This window comes from Corvus cornix, chromosome 10, assembly GCF_000738735.6.
Source record: "Corvus cornix cornix isolate S_Up_H32 chromosome 10, ASM73873v5, whole genome shotgun sequence".
NCBI classification, from domain to species: Eukaryota; Metazoa; Chordata; class Aves; order Passeriformes; family Corvidae; genus Corvus; species Corvus cornix.
The window spans coordinates 5,359,375-5,386,504 of record NC_046340.1 but is presented as its reverse complement, the minus strand read 5'-3'; the positions used below and the strand labels follow the sequence as shown (position 1 = coordinate 5,386,504).

Sequence of the window (27,130 nt, the reverse complement as noted above, 5' to 3'; positions counted from 1 at the left end):
ATCTTTGAGAAAACGGGAAGCAACCTGTATTTCCATCAAAATTAGGCATTCTGACCTGCACTAATACTTCTTTTTATTTCTACAAGGAAAGAAAAGAGTTGTGTTTTTTTCTTAAAGCTGATGAAAGTCCAAACTTCTATCAGCTTAGCTGAGGGGAAGCTCTCCTTCCTTGCTCAAACAAAAGAGAAATAAGGTTGCAGTATCTTCTTCACCTTGGCATGAGTAACAATAATATATGTTGGATTTTCTCCTTCCTCTCTTCACATCTCTTTCTGCTTCAAACATGAACATGTGGAGCAGACCATAAGGAGAAGGCTCATGATCATTGGACTTTCTGGGCAGGAATTGTGCTGTCTTAACATCACTTTTTTAATGCAACCTCATCAGTTCTCAATTTACCCATCCATGATGCCTGTTGTTGAAGATCCTTGTAATCCACCCAGAGACTTTCCATCCTGTGACTGCTTATGATCTTGGGTGGTCCAAGCCAGATTTAATTTTCTCTTTTCTCTGAATTATGAGCTCTGATGCCTGGGAGATGCAAGAGGAAGCCATTGCCCCAAAATTTGTGGGGAATGTAAATCTTCATCTTCCCATGAGACAGACCATCCTTGCCCCAAGGATGCTCTGCTAACTTTGAGCAGGAGATCTGCCTGCAAAACCTGGGAATCCTTAGAGCTTCACCTACTTCCAGATAACCCATTTAATCTATTGAAGAAGGCAGGAAATGCTTTTAATGTCTCAGGTAACTACCAACCACTCCAACATCTATGATGGGCCTGCAATCTCCAGCTGGAAGAACACCAAAAAGTGGATTGGGAGGAATTAGTGTGATTGAAGGTGGCTAGTGCTTTGACCTACCAAGTTTAACAAAGAAGAAAGAAACTGAGTAGAGAAAACCTTACTGAAAAGGGAGACAGGCATGAGGACTCATGGAAGCCCACCACTTTCAGAGCAGCAAAGGCCTGAGAAAGGATGGTAGGTCAGGCATCTGAAGGGCTGAGATTAAACACATTTCATTTTCTGTTTCCCTCGGTCACATTTAGCAGACAGATGTGTGGTGTTGCATTGCATGGGAACTGCTGAAGGTCTTTTCTGGTGGTTTCTCCATTTATCTCCACTTTCCCCCATCTGTGGTTTTATTTTTCTTAGTAAGTGTGTTCAGTTCCTCAACATTACTCAGATGGTAAAAGATCTTCTGAAAAGTTGAGGAATGTTCGCACTTCTTCAGCATCTTCCAAGCTTTTTCATTGAGATTTCATTCTCTCTCTCCACTATGGTAAGTTTCTATCTCCATCTCTTTTCACCCATCTTGGTCGGTTTGCTTCTCCTCCAGAGCTCCAGAATCACACCAAGTGATGGACCCACCCGCACCTGGTGGTCCCCTCTTTCATTTTCAACACCTATGTGTTGATTCTGGACATCTGGGTATGGGGTTTGGAGGGGTTTTTTTCCAAAGCAAGAAAACTTCAGGCCAGCACAAGTGGGAAGAGAGGTGTTCTCGCTTAGTCAGTTCCTCAGAAGCAGATTTCAGGAACATTACACAGGGATTGAATTTCCCAGGAATAACTCTGTATCATTCAAGCTTTCCAGTAGCACTGGTTGTGTCACTGCAGGCACAGGGTCTTCCACACAGGCTGCCCTCTCTGCGTGTCTTGGATGCCTTCTGAAAGTTTCCCCAGGGAATTCCTACAGGCAACAGTGTCAGGGTTTGCTTTTTAGTGAAAGTGACGGTGCGTTGTCCCATGCAATGGGAGCATGAGCTGCTAAGAGGTGAGTTGAAAGCTTTCAGACACATGCACCAACTCCTTTTCGGCCCTCCTCTGTGTGTTTCAGACTTGGCAAACTGCGAGGAAGGCTGGACCAAGTTCCAGGGCCACTGCTACCGGCACTTTGAAGAGAGGGAGACTTGGATGGATGCAGAGACCAGATGCCGACAACATCAAGCTCACCTGAGCAGTATCATCACCCCAGAGGAACAAGAATTTGTGAACAGTGAGTGCTGAGGGCAGCCTGGGACTGGGCATGGGTCCAACCACTGGACTTTGACTCTACAGGCAGATTTACCCAAAGTGGTGTAAAACCCACCATTTGCCCCACTGGAGCTCATATGTATCCTAACAAAGCCCCATCCTTGTATGGGTGCATCCATGCTCATGGCAGGTTGAGTGAGGAGGGAGCTGGACAAACATGATGTAAGGAAAAGGGTGTCAGGGAATAGTGACTGGGAGGCAGCTGAATGACCCAGAGGCTCCAGGGCCAGGGACAGCTGAGATGGCAAAGAAATGCTTCCAGCACAGTGTAGGACAACCATGACTCTTTTCTCCCCCTCCTGCTCTTCCAGGTCACGCACAGGACTACCAGTGGATCGGTCTGAGTGACAGAGCTGTGGAGAATGACTTCCGCTGGTCCGATGGGCACTCCCTGGTGAGCCCGCAGCCCGCAGCACAAGCAGGCGCCAGGTTTTGGTGGGGGGAGGAGGTTCCCCTTGGGTGGGAAGGGCCCCACAGGTTACAGGTTGAGTGCTTGGGTTGGGCATTGAGTAGAGGCAACCCTAAACTCTGTAGGGCTCGTGGTTTTTCCAAGACTCTAGAAAAGCTGGTTGGGTCCCGGGCACCAACACAACAGAATTAACCAGTGTAGGGGCAGTGCTGGCAACCCACAAGCTGGAGAGAGGTGTGGGAGAGGTGGCAGTGAGAAGGAAGGAGGGAGTAAGAGAGACCAGGGCCCAACCTTAGATGAAGGACTGTCCTCTCTCGGCAGCAATATGAGAACTGGCGGCCCAACCAACCCGATAACTTCTTTTCGGCGGGCGAGGACTGCGTTGTGATGATCTGGCACGAGAAAGGCGAATGGAACGACGTTCCCTGCAACTATCACCTCCCTTTCACCTGCAAGAAAGGAACAGGTCAGCACCCTGTGCCATACTGGCAAGGACTGGGGGCTCAGGAGGTAGTTGTGGGTCTGGAGCAGAGTCCCCAGTGCACATGAACATGGGTTTTGTCACTGCAAAGGGTGGTCAAAGAAATGGAAGGAATTAGAAACAGAAGTTGGCCAAGGATCTAGGAGAAAATTTCACAAGGACTTGAAAATAAATAGGACAAGCCATTAAGATTCAACATCCCCAGGCAGAGTCATACCCTGGCTGCAGCATTGCTCCCACACACCAGCTCTGTGCCCTCACACAGACACAGGCAGCTGTTGTGATGCTCAGCTCTCACAGCCTCTCCAGGAGGCAGGAATGGAGCACTGAGGCAGACCCCTGCTTAATTTCAAATCACAGAATTTCCGTATCCCCCTGCCCCTAAGCTTTGTGGACAGAGGCAATCTCAAAGGCAGTTAAGGTTTTATGCACGGAGGAGTGACGAGGCTGTGCGTGCCCAGCCTGCCCTGGGTGTGAGCTGCCTGCTCAGCCAGCCAGGTGTTCTCTCACTCACCCTCCACGTCTCTGCCCATCTCCTGCAGTGGCCTGCGGGAACCCCCCTGCGGTGGAGAATGCCAGGACCTTCGGTCGGAAGAAGGAGCGCTACGAAATAAACTCCCTGGTGCGGTACCAGTGCGACCAAGGCTACATCCAACGCCACGTGCCCACGATCCGGTGCCAGCCCAATGGGCAGTGGGAGGAGCCGCGGATATCCTGCCTAAACCGTATGTCTTGGTCCCTTTACCTTTGGGTTAGGGCTGATGCCTCCCTGCAGCTGGGAGAAGGAGCTGGGAATGCAGGGCATCATCTCAGGGTGTAGGATAGCTCTGAGCCAGGCAGAAGGGGGCATCATGGTTCCCTTGACTTCTTGGAAGTTTCCCCCATGATGGGGCCGTGGGAGTTGACATCTTCTGGGCAGTTGTGGACCACAGAGCCTGGCTTGCAGGACTGCCTTGGAGACCCAGCAAGGCAGAGTACAGGCAGCTCCAGAGACAGGAAAGGGCAATGAGGAGCTTACCAATGGCCCAGGCTACGCAGGGAAAGAAAAACAAATGGTTTCTGAAAGGGTGAGTTCTGGCACCACCTGCATCAACAGAGAGAATAGGAGGGGAGAGCTATGGTCCCCCTAGCCCTTCCCCAGTGTCCCCCTGCGCTGGGAGCAGACAGGAGTCCTACAGCAGATACAAGCTGAGGGACAGGGCTGGGCTCCTGACTCTCCTCCTGTCAGGCCTCCAGCTGATGGCAGCCAGCCTTCTTCACTGGTGTCCCAGCCCACTCCCAGGCCTGCTTACACCCCTGTCCCATCCCTGATTGCCTGCAGCTTCCCAAGAATTTCGTTGGCCTCAGACAAATCACATCTGTACAGTGGCCTCCTTGCCAGGTTCTGGTCCAGCTGGGCAATTCCAGATACGGCAGATTAAGCAATGGTCCCACAGCCAGGGAAAGCCGATATGGGCTTAAGGGACAAGCCTCTGCCCCAGGGAGGAGATGAAAGCAGGAGGGATGGAGGAGGTGTCCAAGGGCGGCTGCCTGGTGCCGACCAAGATGCTGATTCCTTTGGCTCTGCTGTGGATCTGGAGAGCTGCAGGCTGTTCCCGACATGGACCGCCAGCGATCAAGAGACCTGGTCTGCTCCCAACCAGCTTTTGCTGCTTCCACCCAAGCCCTCCTGCAATTATCACACCAGAGCATGCCAGCTTCCAGGGAAACTGGCAGCAAAGATCAGGCAGAAACCTTGTTCCTGCCAGCCAGACGGGGCTGTTTCCCCTCCTATGCCCTGAGCACATCCCACTACTAATGGATATTGGGGTAGGGGATTAAGGGATAGCGCAGCGGGTGAGGTGGGGAAGAGCTGCCCTCCTGGCTGGGCGCAGTGAAGGGCTGGGACAAGCAGCCGTGGAGATGATGCTCCTGCCCAGGCTCTGGCCAAGCCCCGGGCACCTTGTCCCCTGGGTGAAGCAGAGGCCGGCAGGGCGAGAGAAGGGCCGATTGTGCGTGTGCGGGCGGGCTGGCGCCGGGGCACACACAGCCGCCCCCGGGCAGCGCTGCCTGCGGCTGCCCGTGTTTTTCCAGGCAGCCAGCGGCCGGGCCGGCCAGCGTGGGACAAGTAGCTTCTCTGTTCCGGCTCCTGCCGACAAGGTGCCTTTTCTTCTCTTCCACAGCCTCCAGCTACCAGAGCAGGCTATACAAGAGGAGCCCCAGGAGCCGGTCGAAACCCAGCGGCAGCGCCGTGCACAGACCCACCCATTAGAGCGGGGCGAGAGACCGAGGGGGAACGCGAGAAAGAGAGATTTTTAACGGAACACTTATATTAACAGAGTCGATTTCTTCTTCTTCTTGTTGCTTTTTTGTCATATAAGGAAAAAAAAAATTATATTAAAGACAAACCCACCTTTGTGTATATATATATAAAAAAAAAATTGTTTTTCCAAGCACCAAAGCAAAACGAATTAGATCTCAGCATTTTTACTAACCGTCCGGTTCCAATTATCTTCGTGCCTTCGGGGACAGGGAGGGGGGTGGGTTTGCAAGGGCAGGGGGTTAAGTTAAATAATAAAGATGATTATTTTTTCCTGATTTTATCCACGAACAATGTAATTATTTCTGTTATTTAATCTCCAGGGTGAACAGCACCTTTTGGGGTTTTATTTTTTTTTTTTCCAGAATCCTTCTACTGCTGCAGCACGTCAGGATGGGTGGGGAGGGCCGGGGGGCTGTGGTGGAAGAAGCTGTGGGAGGAGGGAGGCGAGAGGATGCCGAGACCCGGGATCCGGGTGCTGGGGGCTGTGGCCCCTCTCTGCTTCCCCACCGCCCCCTCTGCAGCGCAGCGCCCATCCCGGGACAACGTGCTCTTTCCAGGGGACCGTGCGGGGCACCAGCGTTCCCTGCACCTATTTATATTTTTGAACATATCCTATTTTGAAAGAATGATAAATAATAAAGAGAGCGAAATCGGAATGGGCACTTTGTCAGTGTTGGTTCTTTTAGGGAAGAGGGGTGTCTGGTGGGCTGGGAGGAGAGGGGTCTCCCATGGCAAGGCAGCAAGGAAGGAAGGGGGACCCAAAGAGGGTGCTCCAAGCTACACAGGAATGGCTCAGCCCCAGCCAGCACCTAAGGGACCACGGAGGTGGGAGGGGTGTCCCAAGCCCCAGCTGAAGAAGGACCCTGGAGTAGGACACTGCCCTCCCTGTTCAGCTTTCACCTTGGGAGGGGGTTAATCCACATGCCTAAAAATCCATCTAAAACCCGTGGCCAGCAGGAACTGCTTCACCTTCCAGCTTTCAGTCCTGACACCCAGGGGGTTAATTAGCACTCACTAATGAGGGAACACAAGGCCCTTGCAGGAGCTGAGCTGAGCTAGCACTGATGAGTTGATGTTCAGCCAAGTATAAGACAGCCAGGGATCCCCAAGTCCTTTCTCCAGAGCAGAACTTTCTCTTGTGTTGGGACAGGGATGAGGACACAGCCAGGTCACTCCAGGGCTTTCTCCACCGTTTTATTAGAAGATGTCCAGAAAAACACATCTTTTTGCAGCCAATGCTCAAAGAAGAAGGCACCAGAGTTCAAATGGAGTCCACACAAGGGGCACATGGAGATAAGGCACTTGTGCTCCTGCAGGGACAGGCACAATGGCATCCTTCAGCAGGACATGGATGGGGCTGGAAGAGGGGCCAGGATGCAACGGAGATACCCGCTCTCTGCTCTGGCCAAATCCAGCCTTGCCTCACTCCCTCATGGCCTTGCCTCATGAACTCGGAGGCAGGACCAGCCTGGAAGGGCAGGTGGGTGTCAGTGACAACCTGCCACCGCAGGAAGGGGCCACCACCCATGGGGTGGCACAGCCAAGTGGGGTGGCAGCAGTAGCCCAGGGGAATCATCCTCGCACACGTCCCACAACAGGGACTGTCCCACACTGCCCGGCTGGCAGCCACCCCAAGCAGCTGCATGTGCCAGCTGCTGAGCGAGACGTGGAAAATACAAAGGAAGGAAACAAAACAAAACAAAAAGAAACCTCCCCCCATCCCACCTCCCCCCAGTCACCCCCAAAACAGCCCTTGGAAATGCCCAACACTGGGCACTGGCAGGCTGGAAACATCCTTCGTCCAAGAAGGATCCCTCCCGGCTCCTTATCTCTCCTTGTAGCAGAAGACCCCGAACCTGCCCTTGCTGGGGAAGCCGAAGCTGCGGACGCCGGGCTCCGCGGGGCCACAGTTGGCCCGGGGCGTGACGATGGGGTAGCGGACACTGCCATCTGCCAGCCAGCCGGCACTGCAGCGGTCCAGCCCCAGGAACTTCCAGGCGGAGTAGAGCTGCCCCACCCGGGCGATCTCGGCCCCTGCATCCTGGCAGCTCTGCTTGGCCTCCTCCATCCCAGCCAGGCGGTCCAGGTAGAAAACCTCTCCTAGGAGGGAGAGTGGAGAGTGAGAGGGGAGCATCAGTGCTGAGCATCATCCCAAGCATCCCCACCTGGGGCATCGCTGCCTGGAACCACCCCATCCAGGCCAAGTCCTGTGCCCTAAGAGGGAGGGATGCACTGCACCTTCCCCAGGATCCCAGCCCCCGTCCCTGGCCCAGAACTCACCTTTGAGGGCGGAGGAGAAGCAGAAGGCATCAAAGCGGTGCAGGTGCCGGTGGCGCGGGCCGTAGCTGCGGATGCCCGGGGCGAGGTGCACACCCCCGCAGGGCTTGCGGGGCAGGCGGATGGGGTACTGCACCGTGCCATCGGCCAGCCAGCCCGCGTTGCACCAGTCCAGCCCCTCGCTCCACGCCTGGAAGAGCTGGTTAAAATTGGCGAGGATGGCACCCTGGTCCCGGCACACTTGCTCGGCTTCGTGGAAGTTGAGCCTGTACTGCCCGCGGGGAGGCTGGTAGGGGAACACGATGCCTGGAGGCAGATGGGACACTCAGCTGGCTCCGTGGGCAACCCACCCAACCCGAGTCCATCCCCAGCAGAAGCCACAGGGGTCCCTGACCCATGTCAAATTCAGGCTCTGGGACAGGCACCACCTCAATGTGGCAGAGACAACGCTCAGGCACGCAGGGAGGGGGCTGCTCCGGACATGCAGGCGCCAGCAGCGAGTTGCCAGCGACATCTGGTGGCACAGGGACACACGGGCTCGGTCCTGGGGACAAGGACCCCCTCATGGGGACAGCACCTGCATGTACAGGGATGCACAGACTATCATGGGGATGCAGGGACCACCACCACGGGGCTGTACAGACCACGGGCCTGGGAACACACAGACAGTGGTCAGGGGGGCATGGACCACCCCTGCAGGGATGGAGAGATCATTGTCTCTGGCATGCACAGGCTTCAGGAACAGGGAGACAAGGACCAGCATCGTGGGGACATATGGGCCATGATCCCAGGGGACACATGGACCACCAACATGGGGATGATGCCGTGGGGATGGATGGACCACAGAACCATGGGCATCACCACCATGGACACAGCCACAAGGACCGGTGGGGACGAGTCACTGTGGGAGGCAGGGTCCAGGGATCAAGGGGGTGGGGCAGGGACAAGCAGTGGGGACATTTCCACAGCTCTGAGCTCAAAAGCAATGTCAGGGCTGAGTCAGGTCCCTCATGACAAGTGAGCAAGAGAGGCTGGACCAGTCACCAAGGTTCATCACAAGATGCATTGGGGATATCCAGAGCTGGGAGGGGAGGGGACGCCTGTACATAATGCAGCACAGTGGGAAGATGGGTGGGTAAAGGCAGGAAATGCTGCAGCCATGGGGTCACTCCCAACTCTGACTCCAAAAGCACCCTTGGTGTCCCAGCTGGGGAGACAGCTCTGGGCTCACTCACTCCTGAAACCCCAGAGCCAGACAGCCTAAGCCACTGCCCCATCACACCAAGCATCCCAGCCCCTTTCTACCCATGATCAAGCTCCCCAAGCCCCCTGCCTTGCTATGTCCTCAAAGGAGAAGGTGCCACAGGAAGGCCAGGCTCACTGGCTCAGAGCCATGGTCCCCAGCATGCCCCACCTTGCAGCCGGAGGTCCACGACATCGCTCTCATCCTCCAGCCCGTCGATGACCTCACAGCGGTATTTGCCGTCATCCTTCAAGCGCACATCGCTGATGACCAGCGAGGCCTCGTGCTGGCTGGCCTGACGGATGTGAGCACGGCCCTTGAAGTCCCCGAAGGCCACGTAGGTCTTGCCTATGGCCACCATCACATCCTGCTCTTTGGTGTAGTCGTCCCGCAGCTTGGACCACTTGATGCGGATTTTGCGCTTAGGTCCCATGTCGGGCTCATAGCGATAGTGGCAGGGCAGGGTGACATTGGCACCATTGTAGCTGTAGACAGGGTCTTTGGAGGTTTCCACCACCAGTTTGGCTCCATTGAAGTAATCCACTGGGGGCAAGAAAGAACGTATGATGGGCAGGTCAGGATCCAGGGCTGGGCAGCATCCCCAAACCTTCCCTCCAGCCACCACCTCTTCTACCATGACCATCAGGATCCAGGGCTGGGCAGCATCCCCAAACCTTCCCTCCAGCCACCACCTCTTCTACCATGACCATCCCCCAAGCATCTCTGGAGCATTCCCGCCTGCTCCTCTGGGCCCCACATCCCACCAAGTGATGAGTCTCCAACCCACCCAGAGGCAGGGGGGTACTTCAGCCTCCTGCAACAACCTGCCTGTCCCCGATATACCTTTGTCCTGCCCGTTGTCATTGTCATTCATGATGTGGTTGTAGTAGAAGCCGTTGTAGAAGGGGCGGTAGGAGCCACTGGCCAGGCGCAGCAGGGTGGCCTTCAGGAGGAGTGGGAGCAGCAGCATGGCTGGGAAGCAAGGCTGAACCCTGAGCCTGGGCTGCAGAGGGGGAAAGGGCTGCTGGAACACCCCCAAATAGCCCGGAGCAAGCCAGCACTGCCTGGCAGTGGTGCCAAGCAAGGAGAGGGGTGGGAAGAGCCGGCAGAGCAGCTCGCCTGGCCGCAGGGGAGAGTGCAGGCAACCTGAGCCGTGCCCCCAGACCCGCCCCCCAGCCGGTATTCCCAGACCCCTCCATCCTCATCCTCCCGCCTGGCTCACACCACACACCCCCACATTCACCGCTGCTGCCCATTGGGGGGGTGCCCACTGGGGGGGTGCCCATTGGGGGGGTGCCCATTGCAGGGAGCGCCTGGCCCACAGGGGAGTGCTGAGACCAAGTCAGGGACGGGGCAGCTGGAGAAACGGGATCCCAGGGTGTCCTTTGAACAGGGAGCACTGGGAAAACATCACGTAAGGGTGCAGAGGGAGAGAAGTGGCTGAGCTCCACTGTAAAGCAGCAAGCTCGGTTTACAGAGGCAGCCGAGCGTGCAACCCGACCAAGGAGGGAGGGAGAGAGCTCCGGCTGCCTCTGATGTCCCGGCTCCGGACAAAGCACGGCAGCACTCGCCGTCCTGGCCAAGGAACCTTTAGTCCTACCCAGGGCTGCCGCTCTGTGTCACAGACATGGCTGGCACCGACCCCGTGCAACACATTTGGCTCCCAAAGAATGTCCCAGGGGAGGGGGACAGCCTGGCTGCCCCACAGCACCAGAAACGTGCACCGTCCCCAGCTCTGGGGGCCAGGACACCCAAGGGTTCCCTGCACGGGGGTCACCCAGGGTGCTACCAGCAGAATTGGCTACTTGTGAGCATTCCCGGAGCCGGCAGAGGGGGCCCGGCACCCGGCAAGCCTCTGGCAGACCCCTTCCAGCACCGCGGGGGTGGGGGGGGGGAGGTCTGACATCTGTGCCCTGCTTAGACAAGGCTTACGAGTGCCTGCAAACACACCCCGGGCCAGGGGGCTGTGGGAGAGCAGATGCTCAACCCCGGAAGGGTCCAGTACAGGGTACGGTGCTGCTCTCTGGGCTCCGGGGCGTGAAACCGGCTGCTCTCACTACAGGTTGCTCAATCCCGGACTCTCCTCTGCAGTCAGTGCCACTGCCCACCGTGGGGTGCAGCCACATTTGCCACCCACTGGGGCCAGCAGAGCCGGTGCCCGAGGACGCAGGGAGCACCCGCTGGAGCGGCAGCAGAGCCCCGGGAGCCGGCGCTGCTGGCACCGGAGCCGCGGGGACACCGCCACGTGCTGCCCACGCGCCGCAGGGTGGGCTCGACGCACGGCAGCTCCACACCTCGGGCTGCAGGGCACCAGCCCTGGTGCCCCTGTACCCCAATGCCTGCTGACCCCACCCCCCACCCCCCCAGAACCCAGCGTTGCAGGGACGTGCAGCGGGCCCAGCGCTCTCGACTGCAGTGCCGCGAGCATCGTGCTGCAGCACCCAGCGCAGCGATGCCTGGCACCTTCCACAGTGATGCCCGGCTCCCTCCGTGGCAATGCCATCCCCCCCTGCCCTTCGCGGCAAGCAGGGTGCCCACTGCCCCGGGGTGCCAGTCCTCCCCAGTCCCGGCACTGGGGCCAAGCCCTACTCACGCTGGTTGCGGGCAGGCTGCAGGCAGGCGTGCAGGCAGGCTGCAGGCAGATGCACTGTGTTTAGGGCTCTTGCAGGGCTGAGAGGAAGCAGCTCCAGGGCCTGCCTCTTAAAGGGAAACACACGCCTTTCCCAACCCCCTGCTCGCAGCCCCGGAGCTGGGGTGGGTGCCCCGGCCCCCCGCCTGCCCACCATGGCTGGGTGATGGCCTCGCCGTGTGTCCACACACTGCCCACATGTTGCCCACACACTCTTCACACACCTTATCTGCGGTGTGCCAGCTGCCCGCACTGCCCCCGACTTGGAAGGGACAGCAGTGGGGAGAAATGTGCCCTGTTGGGGCTGGTGGGATCCTGTGATGTTCCATGCAAAGCCCTGGTGAAGCCACAGTGCAGGGAAAAAGAGACATCCCTTGTCCCACATCCCACTGGAGGGGACTGGCCACGGACCCCAGACAAAGGTGGTGTCCAACACATGTGTGCCAGGAGCACCACAGGCACAAGCAGCTGAGGACAGTTGGGCTGTGGCACGGAGTGATCTGTGCCCAGGATATGCAGGCAGTGCCTGCCTGCTCTGGAATTCAGGAGAGACAGCTGCGCTGTGAGGTTCAGCCTCTTCAGGTTCTGCCTGGGGCTGTGGAGACAAAGCAGAGGCACAGAAACCAGGGCAAAAGCTCTGGGGTGCCCAGTTGCACCCATCTGAGGGGGCATCATCCCTAAACTTGGGCGATGCCCTCCATGCCAGCTCCCACTGGTACACAGACATGCAGACCCAGCTCCAAGAGCCCCAGGTCGAGTCCTCAGGAAGGGCAGCACGGCGGTGACACCGCCAGGGGATGCCGGTCAGGGGATAGACAGAGGGGCCAAACAGAGGAACCACGATGCGGCGTGTGCCCTGACCCATCGACCCTCTGTCCCAGTCCACAGCGCTGCTTCACCCCCCACTTTGTTGTTTTATGGCAAGGAAATGAGGCGCGGGGGCCCCGGTCCAGCTCTTGCCGCCGTGCAGGATGGCTTCAAGCCGGAAAGAAAACAACCCGTGTAAAAATAAACGGCCCGAGGCTGGCTGCGGGGTGAAGGGGGCCAGGACCCTTTCCTGACAGCGCCCAGCACGGAGCGCTCGGGGTGCGATCCTGTCTGCCCGTCGCCGCCACGCTGATAGGGAGCAGCCAGCAAGGAAACGGCGTTATCTGCGCCCAGCGCCGGCACGACAGCCCGTGCTCGCCGTGGGAAGCCCCGACCAGGGATGGCTGTGGGAATCGGGGTCTGGAGGCACCGCTCTTCCTTGTTCTCTTTTTCCCTGGACATCCACCAGCCCCGCCAGCGCTGCCCGAGGAGGACGCGGCGGAGCCGGGCTGCCCAGGGACACGGGAGTGTGACGGCCGGGCACGCCGCCTGCTCGCCTGCCCGGAGCAGCCTGTCCCGCAGCCCACAATGGAGGGACAATTACATCTTCCGGCATGGGGCCACTGCACTGCCCGCATCCTGGCCGACGGTCCCTACCCTCCCCAGCCGGAGAAGGTAGTGGGATGGTGTCCCAGCTGCGCCCTGGCCATCTGTGCCCAGCTGCAGCTGCTTGCCCAAGTTGTTCTAGTGACCCAGCAATTGGGATGGTTCCCTCCACCCCCGGGCTGTGCAGAAAACAGGCAGCCCTGTCGGGGCACGCTGCTCGCTGGCATGGCTATCCCATTGTTCCAGAACGGAGGAACAAGCCCCACGGTGTCCTGTGCTGCCCGCACTGCCTGCACCGCGGCGCCTGCCAGCAGCCATCCTCTGCCCGGCCTGAGGAGGGGGGTGGCAGCAGGGAAGGGGACAGGGATGCTGTCAGGCACCTCTTTTCAGCAACAGCTCCTGGCTCACCTTAGGGCACAACTCTTGTCAGGATGTGGCCAGTGATTTCTCCATCTCCTCCTAGGGAGGAGGGGGCATGGGGAAGGATCTGGCCACCAGCAGTCCCTGATTAAGAAGGAATCTCCTTCATTCCTTCCCACCTCTCACTCTCTTTTCGTCTTCTATTCCCTGAGGGGTACCCTGGGTGTGACCACAGGTTTCAGGTTGAGCAAAGCTGTGCAGGGTCAGGGTAGCTCTGACCTGGGAGCACATGTTTAGGGCACGTGTCTAGCGCTGGCTGAGTATTTGGCTGAACGGGAGCCATAAAAGTGTCATCCCTGTCTTCCCCGCCTCAAAGCCAGCGCCTGACAGCTCTGCTGTGGCCTCACCAGAGATTTGTCCATGAAATGCTGCTTGCACAGGATGATTCCAGCAGGAACACTCACATTCCTGGTGGGATGGAGGAGGTTGTGATCTGTGCTGGGCTTTCCGGGTGGCGGCGAGAGGATGCTCTCCCCAACGGCTGCTTCCTGAGGAACCAGCTCACAGCAGCTGGCAGCGCCGGCAGCCGAGTCAGCAGGCAGCAGGGTGCCACAGCACGCCGGCCATCCTGGCCTTCCTGCTGTCCCAGCAACCCAGCCGCGTCCGGGAAGAGAATCCGAGGGATCGGGACAAGCCGTGAGGGGCTGTGCATGGCGGGGAGGGCACCCTGGCTCTCCCAGTCCCCCCGTCCTGGGGCTCTTGGGAATGAAGAAAATACCACAAGGCTGGGAAGGGGCTCAGCATCCATCAGAGGAGCTTGGGGGGTAGCAACGGGCAGGGGGAAGCAGCAGCCAGGGGCTGAGGATGCATCCCCTGCTCTGATGTGCAGCATCTGCTCCCATCACCCTCCTCATGGAGCCTCTGCCCTATCCCTGGCTCACGGCTGTCTTGGCTGGACTCGAAGCGAACTGCTCTTATCTCTGCCTCAGCCTCCCGATGATAAGGGCGGCATGTCTGGAGGTGAGCCGGGCAGACTGTCCCCCCCGTCCTGGCTCTAGCTGTGGCTGCTATTTGTCACCAAGCAGCTGCAGTCACAGTGAACTCAGCCCGGCCTCCGCAAGCAGACCCCCAGCTCCTCTGGTGCCCAGGGCTAGGCATGAGCCCACCTCCCATAGGCAAGGCCCAAGGAGGAGATGCTTGGCTGAGCAGGGCACTGCTGGAAGCAGGGAGGTGCAGGAAGATTGTCCAGAGCTGCAGGGACAGAGAACTGTGTGGGACACAGGTGACTCTTGGCCACTCATGCCAGCCTCAGGGGTCCCTGCCCAGTGTGGCAGATTCTGGAGATGAGCAAAGCTCGTCTGTCCTGTTCACCACGGTGCTCCTTCCCTACATGGGATCACCTCCTCAATGCAGGGAGATCCTGCTCCAGCAGCATCCATGCCCCAGCCCTCCCCAAGAGGGCTCAGCTGGAAACATCCCCACAGGCATCCCTCACAAAATTCACAGCTCCCTCCAGCCCTGGGAGTGCGCTTGGGTGTAAGAGCTGATCTAGCTCCAAGCTGGGGGATTTGCTCCAGGATCAAAGCCAAAGGAGGAGACACAGGGTGTGGGGTGCTGATAGAGGCTTCCCCTCCCCAAGTCCCATCCCGCCGCGCCTGGCCAGCTGCGAGCACAGTCTCCAGCAGCTGCGACAGGGTGGAGGCAGTGGGAAAGATGCACACAAAGCCCTGAGATACCCTGTTTTTCAGACAGGGAAGGGAGCTAAGAGGCTCTGTGAAGGCAGGAACGGTGTGGGCTCAGCACAGCAGCTGGCAATCCCCCAGAATGGAGGAGTCGAGGGGCTCGGAGGGAATCCTGGAGGATCACCAGACCAGCTGGGCTTTGGGAGATGGCCTTCAGGGAGGCACAGAGCAGACAAGCCAACACCCCCAAAGTTTAAGCTGGTTTTAATACTGTCAGAGACACCCCAGAGTGGGGCCATCGCTGCCATTCCACCCGGGTTCCCTCAGCCCTTGCCAAAGTGAACCCACCGCCAGCTCAGCCCCACGGCCACTTCACATCCCAGCAGGCCAGGGGAAGCAGTGCTGCCAGCCCAGGACAGCCTGCCTGTGCTCCCATCTGGGTCTCACTCATCTCCTACCGCTAATCCCGAGGGTTCGAGCATTGCAAGAGGCTCCCTTCCACCCCACACAAAGGGAAAAAAATCAGGTTACAAAAAGGGTCATGGCACGGCTCTCTGCCCACTGCACTTGGGTGGTTTAACTACCACCTTTCCCATCTTTTCTCCACATCCTTGTGGCTACAAACCAACTCTCCCCGCTACCAGATTGTAGTTCCCCTGGTCACCACCGGGCTCTGAGGACAAGGGACGTCCAGGCACCCCAAACTGCAGTAAGATGGAGATGATGGCAATGCTGAGACTTGGGAGGATGCTGGAGCTGGCATCCCAGGAAGGGGAATGGGCAGTGCCTGCCAAAACGCCTGCTGTGGTGCCTGCCAGAGTGCCCAGCAGGTAGAGCCACCATCAGGGGGGATCTGGTGCCTCTTGACAGGAGCCGTGTCATCACTCCACTCACACTATGTGGTGCTGACATCGCAGGCAAGGACACTCAGGGCCTGGCAAAATGGGCAGGGGACAACAGCTGAGTTTTTTCAGAGGATTTTCACAGCCCCTGCTTGCAGACAAGCAGGGAGCAGGAGGGATGTCGGAGGTTGCAAGCCAGAGGAGCCTGCCCTAAGACCCTGAAAACTGCTGAGCCCCGAGACCCAGTTCAGGCAAGGGACTGCCACTGGCTGCAGCCTCTCTGCGGGAAACAGAAGCAAGAATGAGAAAATTTGTCCCCAGGCTTAGCTGAGAAGATAAAGCCAATCCCTGGATGCAGGACAGGGTTCCCCAGCAAGGCCTCATTTGCAGGATGGTGTCCCCAAGAAAGCCCCAGTTCAGGAGGGGGTCTCAGCCCTGGCTGGAGCAGCAAAAGGGCAGGAGCCATCCCCACATCCCACCGACAAGGGCCCCATAAAGTGCAGTGCTGCAGCCCCAGCACTGATGCGGGGCAGGGGAGCCCTCTCAGCCACCTCCTGAGTGTGGGGACACGGAGAGAGGGGTGTGAGGTCAGAGCAGGAGCGGGCAGGGGTAGGCAGGGTGCAGGCTGGGCAGCGGGGAAGAGCAGCCCCGTCCTTCCTCCCCGTGCCTACTCATCGCAGCCCAGCAGCTCCACGCGCAGGGTGATGCGGTTGTTCCAGGCCACGGGCAGGATGCGGACATAGCGGGCATAGAAGGGCACATCGAACACATTCTTCTTGTGTGAGTAGTTGTCACTGTTGCCATGGAAGATCTAGAGGAGAAAGGTGGGTGTCAGTGCTGCCAGGACCCCAGAGCAGCGGTCACAGCACTGAGCTGACAGAGTTCAAGAAGCCTTCGGACAACACTCTCAGGCATGTGGTGTGACTCTTGGGGTGTCCTGTGCAGCGTCAGGAGCTGGACTCACTGATCTTTGTGGGTACCTTCCAACTCAGCAAATTCTGTGATTCTGTGACCTCACCCCCACCACCCATCCCTCCCCACCACAGCATCCCTGAGCACCAGAGAAGCCACCTTGTCCTCCCCACACCCACCTTGGTGCTGTTTGTCTGGGCATCCCCGTACAGGGTCCAGGACGTGCCATTGTCACTGTAGGCCACCTTGTAGGCTGCCACATACTGGATGTGCCCAAAGTCACGGGCTCCTTGCGTGATGATGCCTGTCACCTTCTTCTGGTCCCGGAGGTCAATCTGGCAGAGACAAGGCTCGTCACAGTTCCTTGCAGAAGCAGCGCTCCCACCCTACAGCACCCTGCATGTTCCAGAGGCTGCCAGGAAGAGCTGGCCCTCGGGGGTCAAGAATGGAGAAAACACCACTTGACCCCCACGCCAATGCCAGACAAATCATAAAACACGACTGTGAAATATTTGATCCTTCAACACTCACAGCATCCCTCAAAGCGACCAAAAGTGGGCACAAACCCACCTCAGCCCCTTGCCCACCCCTTCCACCTCCACATTTTCTGCCGGAAACATCAGTGTGGGAAGGATAGCAAAAAATCTCAACTCAAAAAAATACAGGATTCACAGAGGAAATGCATTTCCACTGGAAAGCAATTCTGGCTGAGAAAATATGCACTTCAACACAATCTGACATTTGGGTTCTAAGTGAGACGGCTTCCATTCTCTTTACTCTGCCACATTGTATTTACTGCTGCTGTAATGTTACAGGGTAAACCACCAAAGGAGCTGAAAGCCTCATTAATTTAGTTCTGTTTTCATGCTCATGGAGGGCAGTTCCAGCTACACAATACATGTAAATCCTAAGTGTACATGTAAATCTATACACAGGCAGTCTGTGGTGCAGCAGTCCAACTCAGCGTGTCATCCCGACCCCATCATCAGCCAACATCTCGATAAGCTGGTTTAGAGTTGTGAGGCAGCTGCTTTTAATCATTTCCCAAATAAAAAGCGGGACAAATATCTAAACTGCTTTGTCCTATTATGTCATGGAATCATGTGAAAAGTACAAAAACAGGGGAGGAAAGGAAACTGAGAAGGAAATTTCAAAACTATTTGTTTCTATTCCAGACTGGGAAGAGAAAAGCGGGCCTGATTTTTTTCCTGCAAAACAGAAACATGGTGTTCTGGGCAGCCAGAAGGTGGTGGGATGGTCACCCCAGGTTGGGATGGCATTTTTTCAGGGGATGAGGCAGAACTGGGGTGCTGTAGGCTTGATGCACCCCACAAGAAGGTGCAGAGACAGCACCACCTTATCCCTATGGGCACTGGCTCTGACCCAGTGCTCCAGGACTCCTGTTAAAACCAGTGGCTGTGGTCCCATTCTGACCTGCCCTGTGATTCCCCCTCGGGGAGAGCATTGCTGGACTTTGTGACCCACTGCAAGTTTCTGGCCACACCAACCCAGCTGTTCCAGCTACCCTGAAACAGGAGGGGCATAGCTGGAGGAGCTGGTGAGGAGACATGAGGTTACAGAGACCGGAGACCCACCTGCAGCCACTCAGACTGGTCATTGTGCAGGGCTGTCCAGGCGTTGGTTTTGCCTGTCATGTCCAGGCGAGCGTAATGAGGGTGCCAGGTAAAGGCATCGATGCCCCAGGTCTTGAAGACACTGGAGGCTGTGATCTGCTGGTCGGAGATGAGGCGGGATTTCATGCCCAGAGGCTCCGAGCAACCTGCCGTGTTGAAATACACTGTAACACAACAGTTTACACAGGCAGTGAAAACGAAAGAGACAACAGCGCGGTCGCAAGCAAAACCCCTCAGCCCTGTCAGAAGCCATCCTCACATTCTCATGTTTCCACTGCCAGAGCAGCATCAGGGCCAGGCAGGGAAATGCTCAGCAGAGGCGCAGGGCTGCCTTTTCCCGTGATTTTTAGCTCCTAGCTATTCCCTGGCTCACAGTGCCTCCTGCTGCAGGGACGAGTGATGTCCCCACAGCACAGCACAGCCCTGGAATATAGAGAGCTTTGGCAGGAGGCAGAGAAGGACATGGAAAGAGCAACGCAGACACCCCCAGCCAAAAGCACGGATGGCACCACACCCACGCAGCAGCAGGACAGGACCCAAGCCCCCACAGCATCCCACTCCCACACTGACACGCGAGCCCCACTCAGTTCCCAGGGATGTGCCGCGGGGCAGGAATGCGGGAGGCACAGGGAGAGGGCTCAGGCTGACGATCCCTTACATTTCCCAGAGGACTTTGATCCTCCGCTGCTTTTCAAGCTCTCCAGCAGGAAAAGCAGCGGGTTCACAGCTCAGACGGGGAGGGGACACAGTAAAAACTCCTGGCTTGGGAAGGTGTTAGCAGCGTGAGAATGCAGCTCAGAGCTGGCTGAGCCGATGGGATTAACGGCTTGTGCTCCCCAAACGCACCCCTGGGTATTTCCAGGCATCAGTGTGAGGAAAAACAAGCACTAACAAATCCCCTTGTCCTGAGAGATCAGAAGCAGGCCAAGGGGTGATGCCCTGCCCTGCGTCACCCCCTGCCCTGCAGCCCCCGGGGAGGGGAGAGGCACCAGCATTTACCGTTCATCTCACAGCCGATGAGCTCGAAGCGCAGCGTGCAGGCACGGCGGCACATCACGGGGAAGATGCGGATGAACTGGGCCGTGATGGGAGGGTTGAACATGTTGGTCTTCATGGTGCCATAGTCCACGTTCCCCTCAAAAACCTGCAACAGTGAGCAGGGCTCAGTGCCCCAGCTCTCCCACTGTCTCCTGCATCAAATCCCTTGCACAGGAGACGGAGAGATCTCAGCACTGCCAATGGCAAAAAAGCACAGAGGGGGAAGCTGGGCTCTGCTTTTGTGCCCTGGAACAGTGCAGGACCTTGCAGCAGCTCCAACACTCTCCACAGAGCTTTGGAACTTTCCCTGCTTCGACCTCACCCCCACAGAGCCACACATGCAGCAACACCCACTCCCTCCCACTACCACAGTGCTCCTCAAATCACAATAAGCACAGAGGTGGCTCGCTTCTTACTTTTTAACACAATAAATAGAATCAAATCATGTTTCCATGCACTTTTTCTGCGCTGCAGAAAAAAGAGGAATTTTTCTATTTGTTTTAAAGCAAAGCAGGTACTCCCAACCACTCCCTGGACGCTCAGAAAGCCAGCAGGAGACACTTGCCATAAAGAACTGAGAGTGGAGAGCACTGCAATCTATGAGTATCCCTGCTTTGAGAGACACACTGTCAGCTGGTGCTTGGTGCAGATATAACACCGAGTGACCCAAGCTGCTCAGTAACACTCCCAGACCAAGCCCAGTTCCCACAGCGTGTCAGTGATAAAGATATCTGAATGACCTAAATAAGTCAGCGCTGCTTCTTTGGTTATGCTTATTATGGTCAATTAAACAGAGGCAGGGAGTACTGCTCGGTGCCAGAACTGCCTGTGCCATCTCACTGCTAGGATGGTTCCCAACACAGCTTTGTCCCAGGTCAAAAGCACTTTCCCACACATGGGGATGCAGCTCACAGCCACCCCAAACCGCAGCACCACTGGATGGGGGGAGCTGGGACATCCCCTACATGGAGCATCGCAGCCCACCTTGTCTACATCCTGCTTCTCATCCTTGAAGAAGGTGAACTCCCGCCCGTCCAGGCTGTAGGCGACTTTGTAGGCGCGGACAAACTCCTGCTGCCCCACGCGGCGCGCGCCCTGCGTGATGATCCCGCTCAGCCGCATCTTCCGCAGCAGGTTGGCCTGTGGAGGGGAGAAGAGGATGAGCAGGGTGCAGTGAGGATGGGGTGCACAGCCCTTGCACCCACCAGCACCACCAAGCCTGGGTGGGAGGGTGGGCGCTGGGACAAGGAAAGGGGCTGCCTAGAGTGCTGGAACTCCCATGGGGTGGAAGCCCTCCATCCTTCCAGCCTTGCATTCCACAGTGGGCAGAGCAAGGGGGATCATTAATCTGGGTCCCACCTTCCTCCAACGGACTTGCCTCCTCCAGGCACATCCCAAGATGCCCCCAGGTGGCAGCTTGCTGCAGCAGTTTAGCCCCACATTTGCCACCAGGAACAGTGAAATCCCGTGACAGCAGCACTGCAAGACCAGCCATGGCTACCAGGGCTGCTCTCTGTGCTGGCACTCCCAGTCCTGCCCCACGTACCTGGATCCAGGGGCTCTTGTCATAGTTGCTGGAGGTCCAGGCATTGACGATGCCGTGGTTGTTGAGGCGGGCGAGCTCTGGTCCCCAGCGCTGGAGGCCAAGGAAGCCGTAGTAAACAGAGGATGCTGAGAGCTGGGCGTCAGAGATGGCTCCTCCTTCCATGCCCAGGAGAACAGCACAGCCTGGGGTAGAGGGGTGATCAGGATCAAAGAGAGACAGTAACCAGAGCGCAGAACTAGGGGTCATTTGTTTCTTGTCTGGGGACAGAGCAGGAGAGGGACGCCAGTCCTAGGACCTGGCTGTCCCCAGGGTGTCCCTTCCCCCTCACCCCTCAGCCAAAACCATACCATCCATCAGTCCCCCTCACAGCACAGAGGTCTGGAGGAGAAAGGGTCATCCTGGGGCCCTCCAGAGAGGAGAAAGCACCTCCCCGAGGATGTTCCCTCCATTAGGACCAAGCCTGCTGGCATCAAGGGCAGACACAGCTGCCCTCCAGATCCCCTAAACCAGCTGGTGAGATCTCTCCTGGCAATGAAGGACAGACAGTAGGGAACAGGGAGGGAAAGGGAATTCAGTACAGTTGGTGCCAAGGACTTACGGACGTGGCAGGTCTTCCCCAGGAACGGAGAAGGACACTTGCAGGTGTAGTCACCATCCAGGTCCAGGCAGGTGCCTCCATTTTTGCAAGGCTGGGAGGAGCACTCGTTCTTGTCTAGAAGAGAGAGGAGGAGCTCAGGAGGTAATCCCAAAACAAGTCCCAGGGAGGAGACCCCTCATTCAGTGCAGCAGGAAGAGGGGGAGGCATCCTCTGAACAAGGGCCATGGCAGGGTCCCTGATAATAGGGTGGCACGGGTTGAAGCTCTAACCCAAGGACCTGTCTACGCCATGTCCCCACTGAGTGCAGCCATGCAGGTGCACCAGGACACTCAGTCACCTCAAGGCTGGGAACCTGCACAGAGCAGACTGAGCCTCGAGGCACCCCTTGTTTTATTACTTGAGGCACCGTGTCCCTCCAGAGAGGCAGAGCAAGATTCAGACACAACCTGTCCCCACATCATAGTCCTTCCCTCCACCCTGCAAGCCCCAAAACAGCCCACGGTCCCTGACAGAGCCTGGTGCCCCCGCCCACAGTCACAGCAGCACACACCCACCAGTTGTCACCCAAGAGGTCCCCAAGCTCTTAGAAGACAAGCAGCTCCCCCTGCCCCCCACCACTGTACTCACTGTTCTGGCAGTGCACCCCATCGTACCCCGCAGGGCACTTGCAGATGTAGTCGGTGAAGACGTCACCCCGGTTTGGGACCAGCTGGCACTCACCGTTGTTGTGGCAAGGATTGGGGTGGCAGGGCCCTGAGGAAGGGGAAAAAGAACTGTAATATAGGCACAGGTGGAAAATAAGAGCAACCAGTGGGCTTCCACTCCCCAACAGACATTGCACTCCCCCCAAGTGCATCCTGTCACTATATCCCTACTTGGATCTCTGCTCTGTGTGTCCATCAGCCATCAGAAGGGCTGAACCCCAGGGCCAGTGGTGCAGGGCCATGACAAGGGCAAATTCTCTGCGAGGCTCCTGGCTGTCATGGAGCACCTGTGAAAGGGCCAGCTCCTCACCTTTCTCCGTCTCATTGCAGTCAATCCCAACGTAGCCCTCAGGGCAGATGCAGAAGAAGGGGGCCTCATTAATCCCAGTCAGGCAGGTGCCCCCATTCTGACAGTGGTTCACGTCGCAGAAGTCACCTGGAAGTAAAGCCAGGTGTCACTGCAAACCATCCCTAAGGCTGGGCATCCCAGCCCAACAGCAGGAACTGGTCTGCTGCAAATCCCACAGGGAAGGGAGCACCTGGCAGGGACAGGCTGCTGGACCTTGCACTGGCACTCAAAGGCATGGCTGAGACTGGGAGCATAACCAGCAGCAAGGACCTTTCCTGCCCTGGCACATTAAAAAAGAGGTTTAACAGACCCTATATGTGAACGTGAAGACAGGGGAAACCCAGGGTTTTGGTGCATTAAATGTTTTTGACACTTGGCTGGGAAACGTGAGCGGTCAGGCTGGGGCTCACTCGGGCACGAGCAGGACAGGATCGTTCAAGGGAACGAGGCTGGTGCTGTTGCTGGGTTTTGCTAATGTAAGTTTGTACTTGTAAGAACACAAAAAAAAATCATTGTAGGGGGAGCTCGCATGCCTCAGTTCCCAGAGTCACGCAGGGAGGAAGCACAAGGTCCATCTCTGCAGGACGCCTGCCGGACCTCCATCACTTTCCAAGCAGCTCCCACAAGGCAGCCCTGGCTCACAGGCAGGTTCCCCCAGGGAGCTGATGGGGCTGCACCACCTTCCCTGCCTGTTCATCCACTTCCAGCTTGTGCCACGGTGTGGGGTTTATGTGGCAAGCTGGTAGTGGCAGGGGGCTGCAAAGGTGTCTCAGCAAGAAGACAACAGGAGCTGCTCCCATGCTGGAGACAGCCAGTCCCAGCCAATGCCAAAACAGACCCTCTGCTGCTCAAAGCTGGTGCCCATCACCAGCACTAGGGTTGCTTCTGTGATAATATATCCAAGATTAAGTAAAAAACACTGTGCAGCAGCTGTAGAAGAGGAGTGAGAAAAATGTGAGAGAAACAGCCCTGCAGACACCCCCGGCAGAGAATAAGGAAGGGAAGGAAGTGATCCAGGTGCAGGAGGGAGATTCTACTGCAGCCCATGGAGAAGACCCGTCTCCCTGAAGCCTGTGGAGGACCATGGGGGAGCAGATATCCATATTGCAGCCCACAGATGACTCCAGGCTGGAGCAGTCCCTTCCTCAAGGACTGTATCTCATGGAAAGGACTCGCACCAGAGCAGTTAATGAATAACTGCAGCCCATGGGAAGGACCCACTCTGGATCTTTTCCTTCTTTTCCCCACCCTGTCCGGTTGAGGAGGGGAGTGAGTGATGTCAAACCACTGCATCCTCCAGCCTTCTACTCCCCATTGTAGGGCTGAATCAGATTACAAGAGCTGGGCTGAAATTCCTCCCACTCTCAATTTACTCTGCCTAAAAGCTGCAAGGCAGCAACGCTCCATAAACCTAGACCAGATTTCCTCAGTAACTCCTCATCAAACAGGACAGCACATCCCTTGATGCCAGGCATTTCTCTGTCATGCTGCAGAAGTCAGAACAAGGGCTGAACCCAGATGGAGACCTAGGAATAACCCTTCACTACCTGCATGACCTGGAGAAGGTGGAAGTTGATGAGCTGTGGGCTCACTGCCCAGACCCACACCAAACAACGCAGTTCTCATTTGCCTAAGCTACTACTCAGTGAGCTCCTACTCATTAGTCCTTTAATAGCAGGACTCCTTTGAGTTAATCCTACTCTTCCTGACACTCCACATGTGTAGCATACACACTGGTGGCAGGCAGGCCAGCATCAGGTGAAGGTTTCCATAAGGATGCTGTGGCTCCCTTAGCCCAGCCTCGGGAGGCAGAAAAACTTGGGCACCAGTTCAAGTCACTGCCTGTGCTGCCCAGCCTGTTCTGCATGACCTCATACTCCATCAATGCGCTGCCATGAGCTACAGCATGGGAGGAGAGGGCTCCTGCTGATACATGGGGATGCCTTTGCCCTCCACCCCTCCGCAGGTCTTGGGCACATCCAGCCACCCCATCCCAAGGATCTCTGCCGGCAGCCAGTCAAGGCTGCACAAACAGAGCTACTTCTGTTCAACAGTGGGAGACGGCTGCTTCCCCAGGCAGAGTGTCAAAGAACATGTGCTCCCCAGCATCACTGCTGCCTCCAGCGCAGGAGTGTCTGGGGTGTAACATGGCAGCAAGGCAGCAAGGTCTCCTCCCAGGGTCAGGGCAGGAGGGGTCCGAGTTTTATACCTTAGTTATTCCAAGTATCTGGACTCCCTTTTATCCCCTCCCAGGAATAATCCCTTACGTGGTGGGTGTTGGTAGCCAGCCCCCTGCCTAGCAGTGAGGCACACAGGTCACATTTTCCACTGTAGCAAGCAGTTTTGGATGCTCCTGTTTCTGGGCTGTTTCAGGCCTGGTTTCAGAGCTGTTCAGCATCTCCATCCTCCACACACACATTTTTCTCCAGTCAGGGACAGAGCTGTCACGGGCTGAACACTCAGGAACCAAGGCAACAAAGATCAGCCACCGCTTTTGGAAATGTTTGCTTATATGAACCCACAGGCTGGCTGGAAGGCAAAAATAACATCCTCCGAATACTGGGACAGCTCATCCCAGCAGGGCTGGGGGAAGTCGGGTCTCAGGAGGGCAAAAAGGGCACCTCAGCTGCCCAGGAAGAGCAAACATAAACAGGGCCTTCCTCACCCCTTCCTGCTGTCCTTTGTCCCCTGACCTGGAGCCTGCACTTAGGCTTCGCTCCCCTTTTCCCTGGTCTCGTCCACCAAGTGCCCCAGGTATGACCCACGGGGTTATGACGGAGCTGCTACTCCTCGGGCTTGCCCTGGCCAGGCCAGCTGGGCGCGCAGTACCAGGCGGTCCCAGGGACGCTGTTTACATTGCGAGCATGGTTCTCTGAGCCTGAAAGCACAGGACAGCCCGGCTGAGAGACTCCCGGCTCGGGAGTAGGGACGGGGCCGTGGACCCGAGATCCTCCGCTGCACGCCCTCTCACTCGCACTGCGTGCCCTGCAACCCGCACCGCAGCCTGGACCCACTCACCCTGCACCCCAGATCCTCTCGCTCTACGTCCCGGATCCCCGGCACCGCGGATCCCTGGCATCTCGGGTTCCCCTACACACCAGACAATCCCTACACACCGGACAACCCCTGCGGCCCGGATCCCTTGCACTCCACATCCCCAGCATTCCGGGCTCCCCTGTATTCTGGATCCCTTGAATCTCACCCTCTCCTGCACCGCAGATCCCCCGCACACCAGACAACCCTGCACTCCAGATTCTCTGCGCTCTGGGTCCCCTGCGCCTCGGACTGCCCTGCGCCCCGGAATCCCTGCACACCGGGCAACCCTGCACTCCAAATCCCCGCCACTCCGGATCCACAGCATTCCAGCCTCCCTGGCACCCAGGCTTCCCCGCACCCCGGATCCCCTGCACCCTGGTTCCCCGGCACCCCAGATGCCTGGAATCCCGGCTCCCAGGCACTCCTGATCTCGGTTCCCCAGCACCCCGGTTCCCCGGTACCCCCTCTCCCCGGCACTCACTGGACACGACCAGCAGCAGCGAGAGCACCACCGACACGGCGAGCAGCACCCGAAACAAACTCGCCGCCCTCATGTTGCGTCCCGAGCCGCGCCGTGCGCTCCTCAGCGAGCCGCTCGGCTCGGCTCCGCTCGGCTCGGCTCCGCTCGGCTCGGCTCGGCTCCGCTCGGCTCCGCCGCGGGGCTCGGGGCGGGCAGTGACTCAGCCCGGCCCGGCGCGGCCCCACGTGCTCCGCCGCCCGCCCCCGGGGCGGGACCGGCCCCGCCGGCGGGGCACAGCCCGGGGCACAGCCCGGCCGAGGGTGCGCGCCCCCCGGGTGCAGGCAGCGCGGGGGGTACCGGGAGCAAGGCAGCAAAGGTGTCTCTGGAAGTGAGAGCCACCGCGGCCACGCTGCTGATGGTCCAGTGAGGGGGAACGCTGGCTCACGCCACGCCAGATCTTGGCCCGCGGGTGGCCGGTAGGGACTTCCTGAGGCTGGCAGTGCCCATGGCTCCCAGCCCTCGTTGGCAGGCAGAGGGTGCAGAGTTGGACTGGAATTTACTGGGGGCTGCCAGCACTTGGCAGAAGGAAGAGCTGTTTTGCAGCAGAAACCCCACTTTTCTCTCCCGGGGTGGGATGAAAGCTGGAGAGGGCTTCCCCTCCGATGGACAGGGAACACAAGTGCCCTGTGCCATCCTTGTCATCCAGTGACAGGGGGTTTTCCCAAGTCCCTCCTAACTAGCATCAAGGAAAACAGCTTGCAGCTAGGTCAGGCGAATATATGAGAGGGATTGGGAGTGACATAACAGCTTTCTGCCCAAAGCACTACACCACAGCTCCACTGGTTTGGCCACAAATTAGCTCCTTTTTGAGTTGTGCCCAAGAACTGGAAAAGCCCAGCCATGCTCTTGAAAGGAACTGGTGCCCTGTGGGGAGCTCTACCCTGGAAGGCAGAAACATATTTAGCCCTGGAAGGCTAAAGCGTATTCAGGCTAAATCCATATTCAGCAGCAAATTCTTTGGAAAAGAGCACTGCACAGCACAGGAATGCTGGATCACTTGACCCTGTAATGGAAATCCACTCCAAACCCTCCTCCTAAACGTGAAGCTGATTTTATCTCTTCTTGCAAAACCTTCCATTTCAGCATTAACTAACCCACCTCAGACACTTGGGCCGCTCATAT

General features: G+C 57.5%; 3 protein-coding genes across 5 annotated transcripts in view; 1 reads left to right on the top strand and 2 right to left on the bottom strand.

Moving 5' to 3' along the window:
• The window catches only part of ACAN (aggrecan), a 46,813-nt gene extending 41,361 nt beyond the window's left edge, over positions 1-5,452 (top strand). The window contains 5 exon segments of the mRNA XM_039557529.1: positions 1,837-1,995; positions 2,345-2,427; positions 2,764-2,908; positions 3,466-3,648; positions 5,086-5,452. Of these exon segments, the coding sequence (XP_039413463.1) occupies positions 1,837-1,995; positions 2,345-2,427; positions 2,764-2,908; positions 3,466-3,648; positions 5,086-5,174 (659 nt within the window). The 3' untranslated portion in view covers positions 5,175-5,452.
• A 941-nt stretch (positions 5,453-6,393) lies between these two features.
• HAPLN3 (hyaluronan and proteoglycan link protein 3) lies at positions 6,394-14,975 on the bottom strand. The gene is made up of 5 exons (XM_010391045.3): positions 11,339-14,975; positions 9,589-9,748; positions 8,917-9,288; positions 7,506-7,808; positions 6,394-7,325 (listed from the first exon to the last, which is right to left on the bottom strand). Exons 2-5 carry the CDS (start codon positions 9,713-9,715, stop codon positions 7,051-7,053), a joined length of 1,077 nt encoding a protein of 358 aa, XP_010389347.2. The 5' UTR covers positions 9,716-9,748; positions 11,339-14,975; the 3' UTR covers positions 6,394-7,050.
• Positions 14,976-15,076: 101 nt separating this feature from the next.
• Positions 15,077-26,131, bottom strand: MFGE8 (milk fat globule EGF and factor V/VIII domain containing). 3 transcript variants are annotated; one of them, XM_039557530.1, is made up of 10 exons: positions 25,970-26,130; positions 22,414-22,539; positions 22,027-22,152; positions 21,400-21,513; positions 20,802-20,983; positions 20,240-20,395; positions 19,217-19,361; positions 18,179-18,381; positions 16,763-16,918; positions 15,077-16,482 (listed from the first exon to the last, which is right to left on the bottom strand). In XM_039557530.1, the coding sequence occupies exons 1-10, from the start codon at positions 26,040-26,042 to the stop codon at positions 16,339-16,341; spliced, it is 1,425 nt and encodes a 474-aa protein (XP_039413464.1). In that variant the 5' UTR covers positions 26,043-26,130; the 3' UTR covers positions 15,077-16,338. The 3 variants fall into 3 exon arrangements, with proteins under 3 accessions (XP_039413464.1, XP_039413465.1, XP_039413466.1); XM_039557531.1 differs by having other exon boundaries at positions 18,179-18,363; positions 25,970-26,129; XM_039557532.1 differs by lacking the exon at positions 22,414-22,539 and having other exon boundaries at positions 25,970-26,131.
• Between the last annotated feature and the right edge of the window lie 999 nt (positions 26,132-27,130).

What these genes read in the sequence shown, in the direction of transcription:
- HAPLN3 (XM_010391045.3), bottom strand. Translation starts at nt 9,715, where the DNA reads ATGCTGCTGCTCCCACTCCTCCTGAAGGCCACCCTGCTGCGCCTGGCC. An exon ending in TGACAACGGGCAGGACAAAG is followed by an intron (nt 9,289 to 9,588) that starts GTATATCGGGGA and finishes TCTTGCCCCCAG; the next exon opens with TGGATTACTTCAATGGAGCC. An exon ending in CGTGGACCTCCGGCTGCAAG is followed by an intron (nt 7,809 to 8,916) that starts GTGGGGCATGCT and finishes ATCTGCCTCCAG; the next exon opens with GCATCGTGTTCCCCTACCAG.
- MFGE8 (XM_039557530.1), bottom strand. Translation starts at nt 26,042, where the DNA reads ATGAGGGCGGCGAGTTTGTTTCGGGTGCTGCTCGCCGTGTCGGTGGTG. An exon ending in TGGGGTGCACTGCCAGAACA is followed by an intron (nt 21,514 to 22,026) that starts GTGAGTACAGTG and finishes TCTCTCTTCTAG; the next exon opens with ACAAGAACGAGTGCTCCTCC. An exon ending in ACCAGTCTGAGTGGCTGCAG is followed by an intron (nt 16,919 to 18,178) that starts GTGGGTCTCCGG and finishes TGTCTCTGCCAG; the next exon opens with ATTGACCTCCGGGACCAGAA.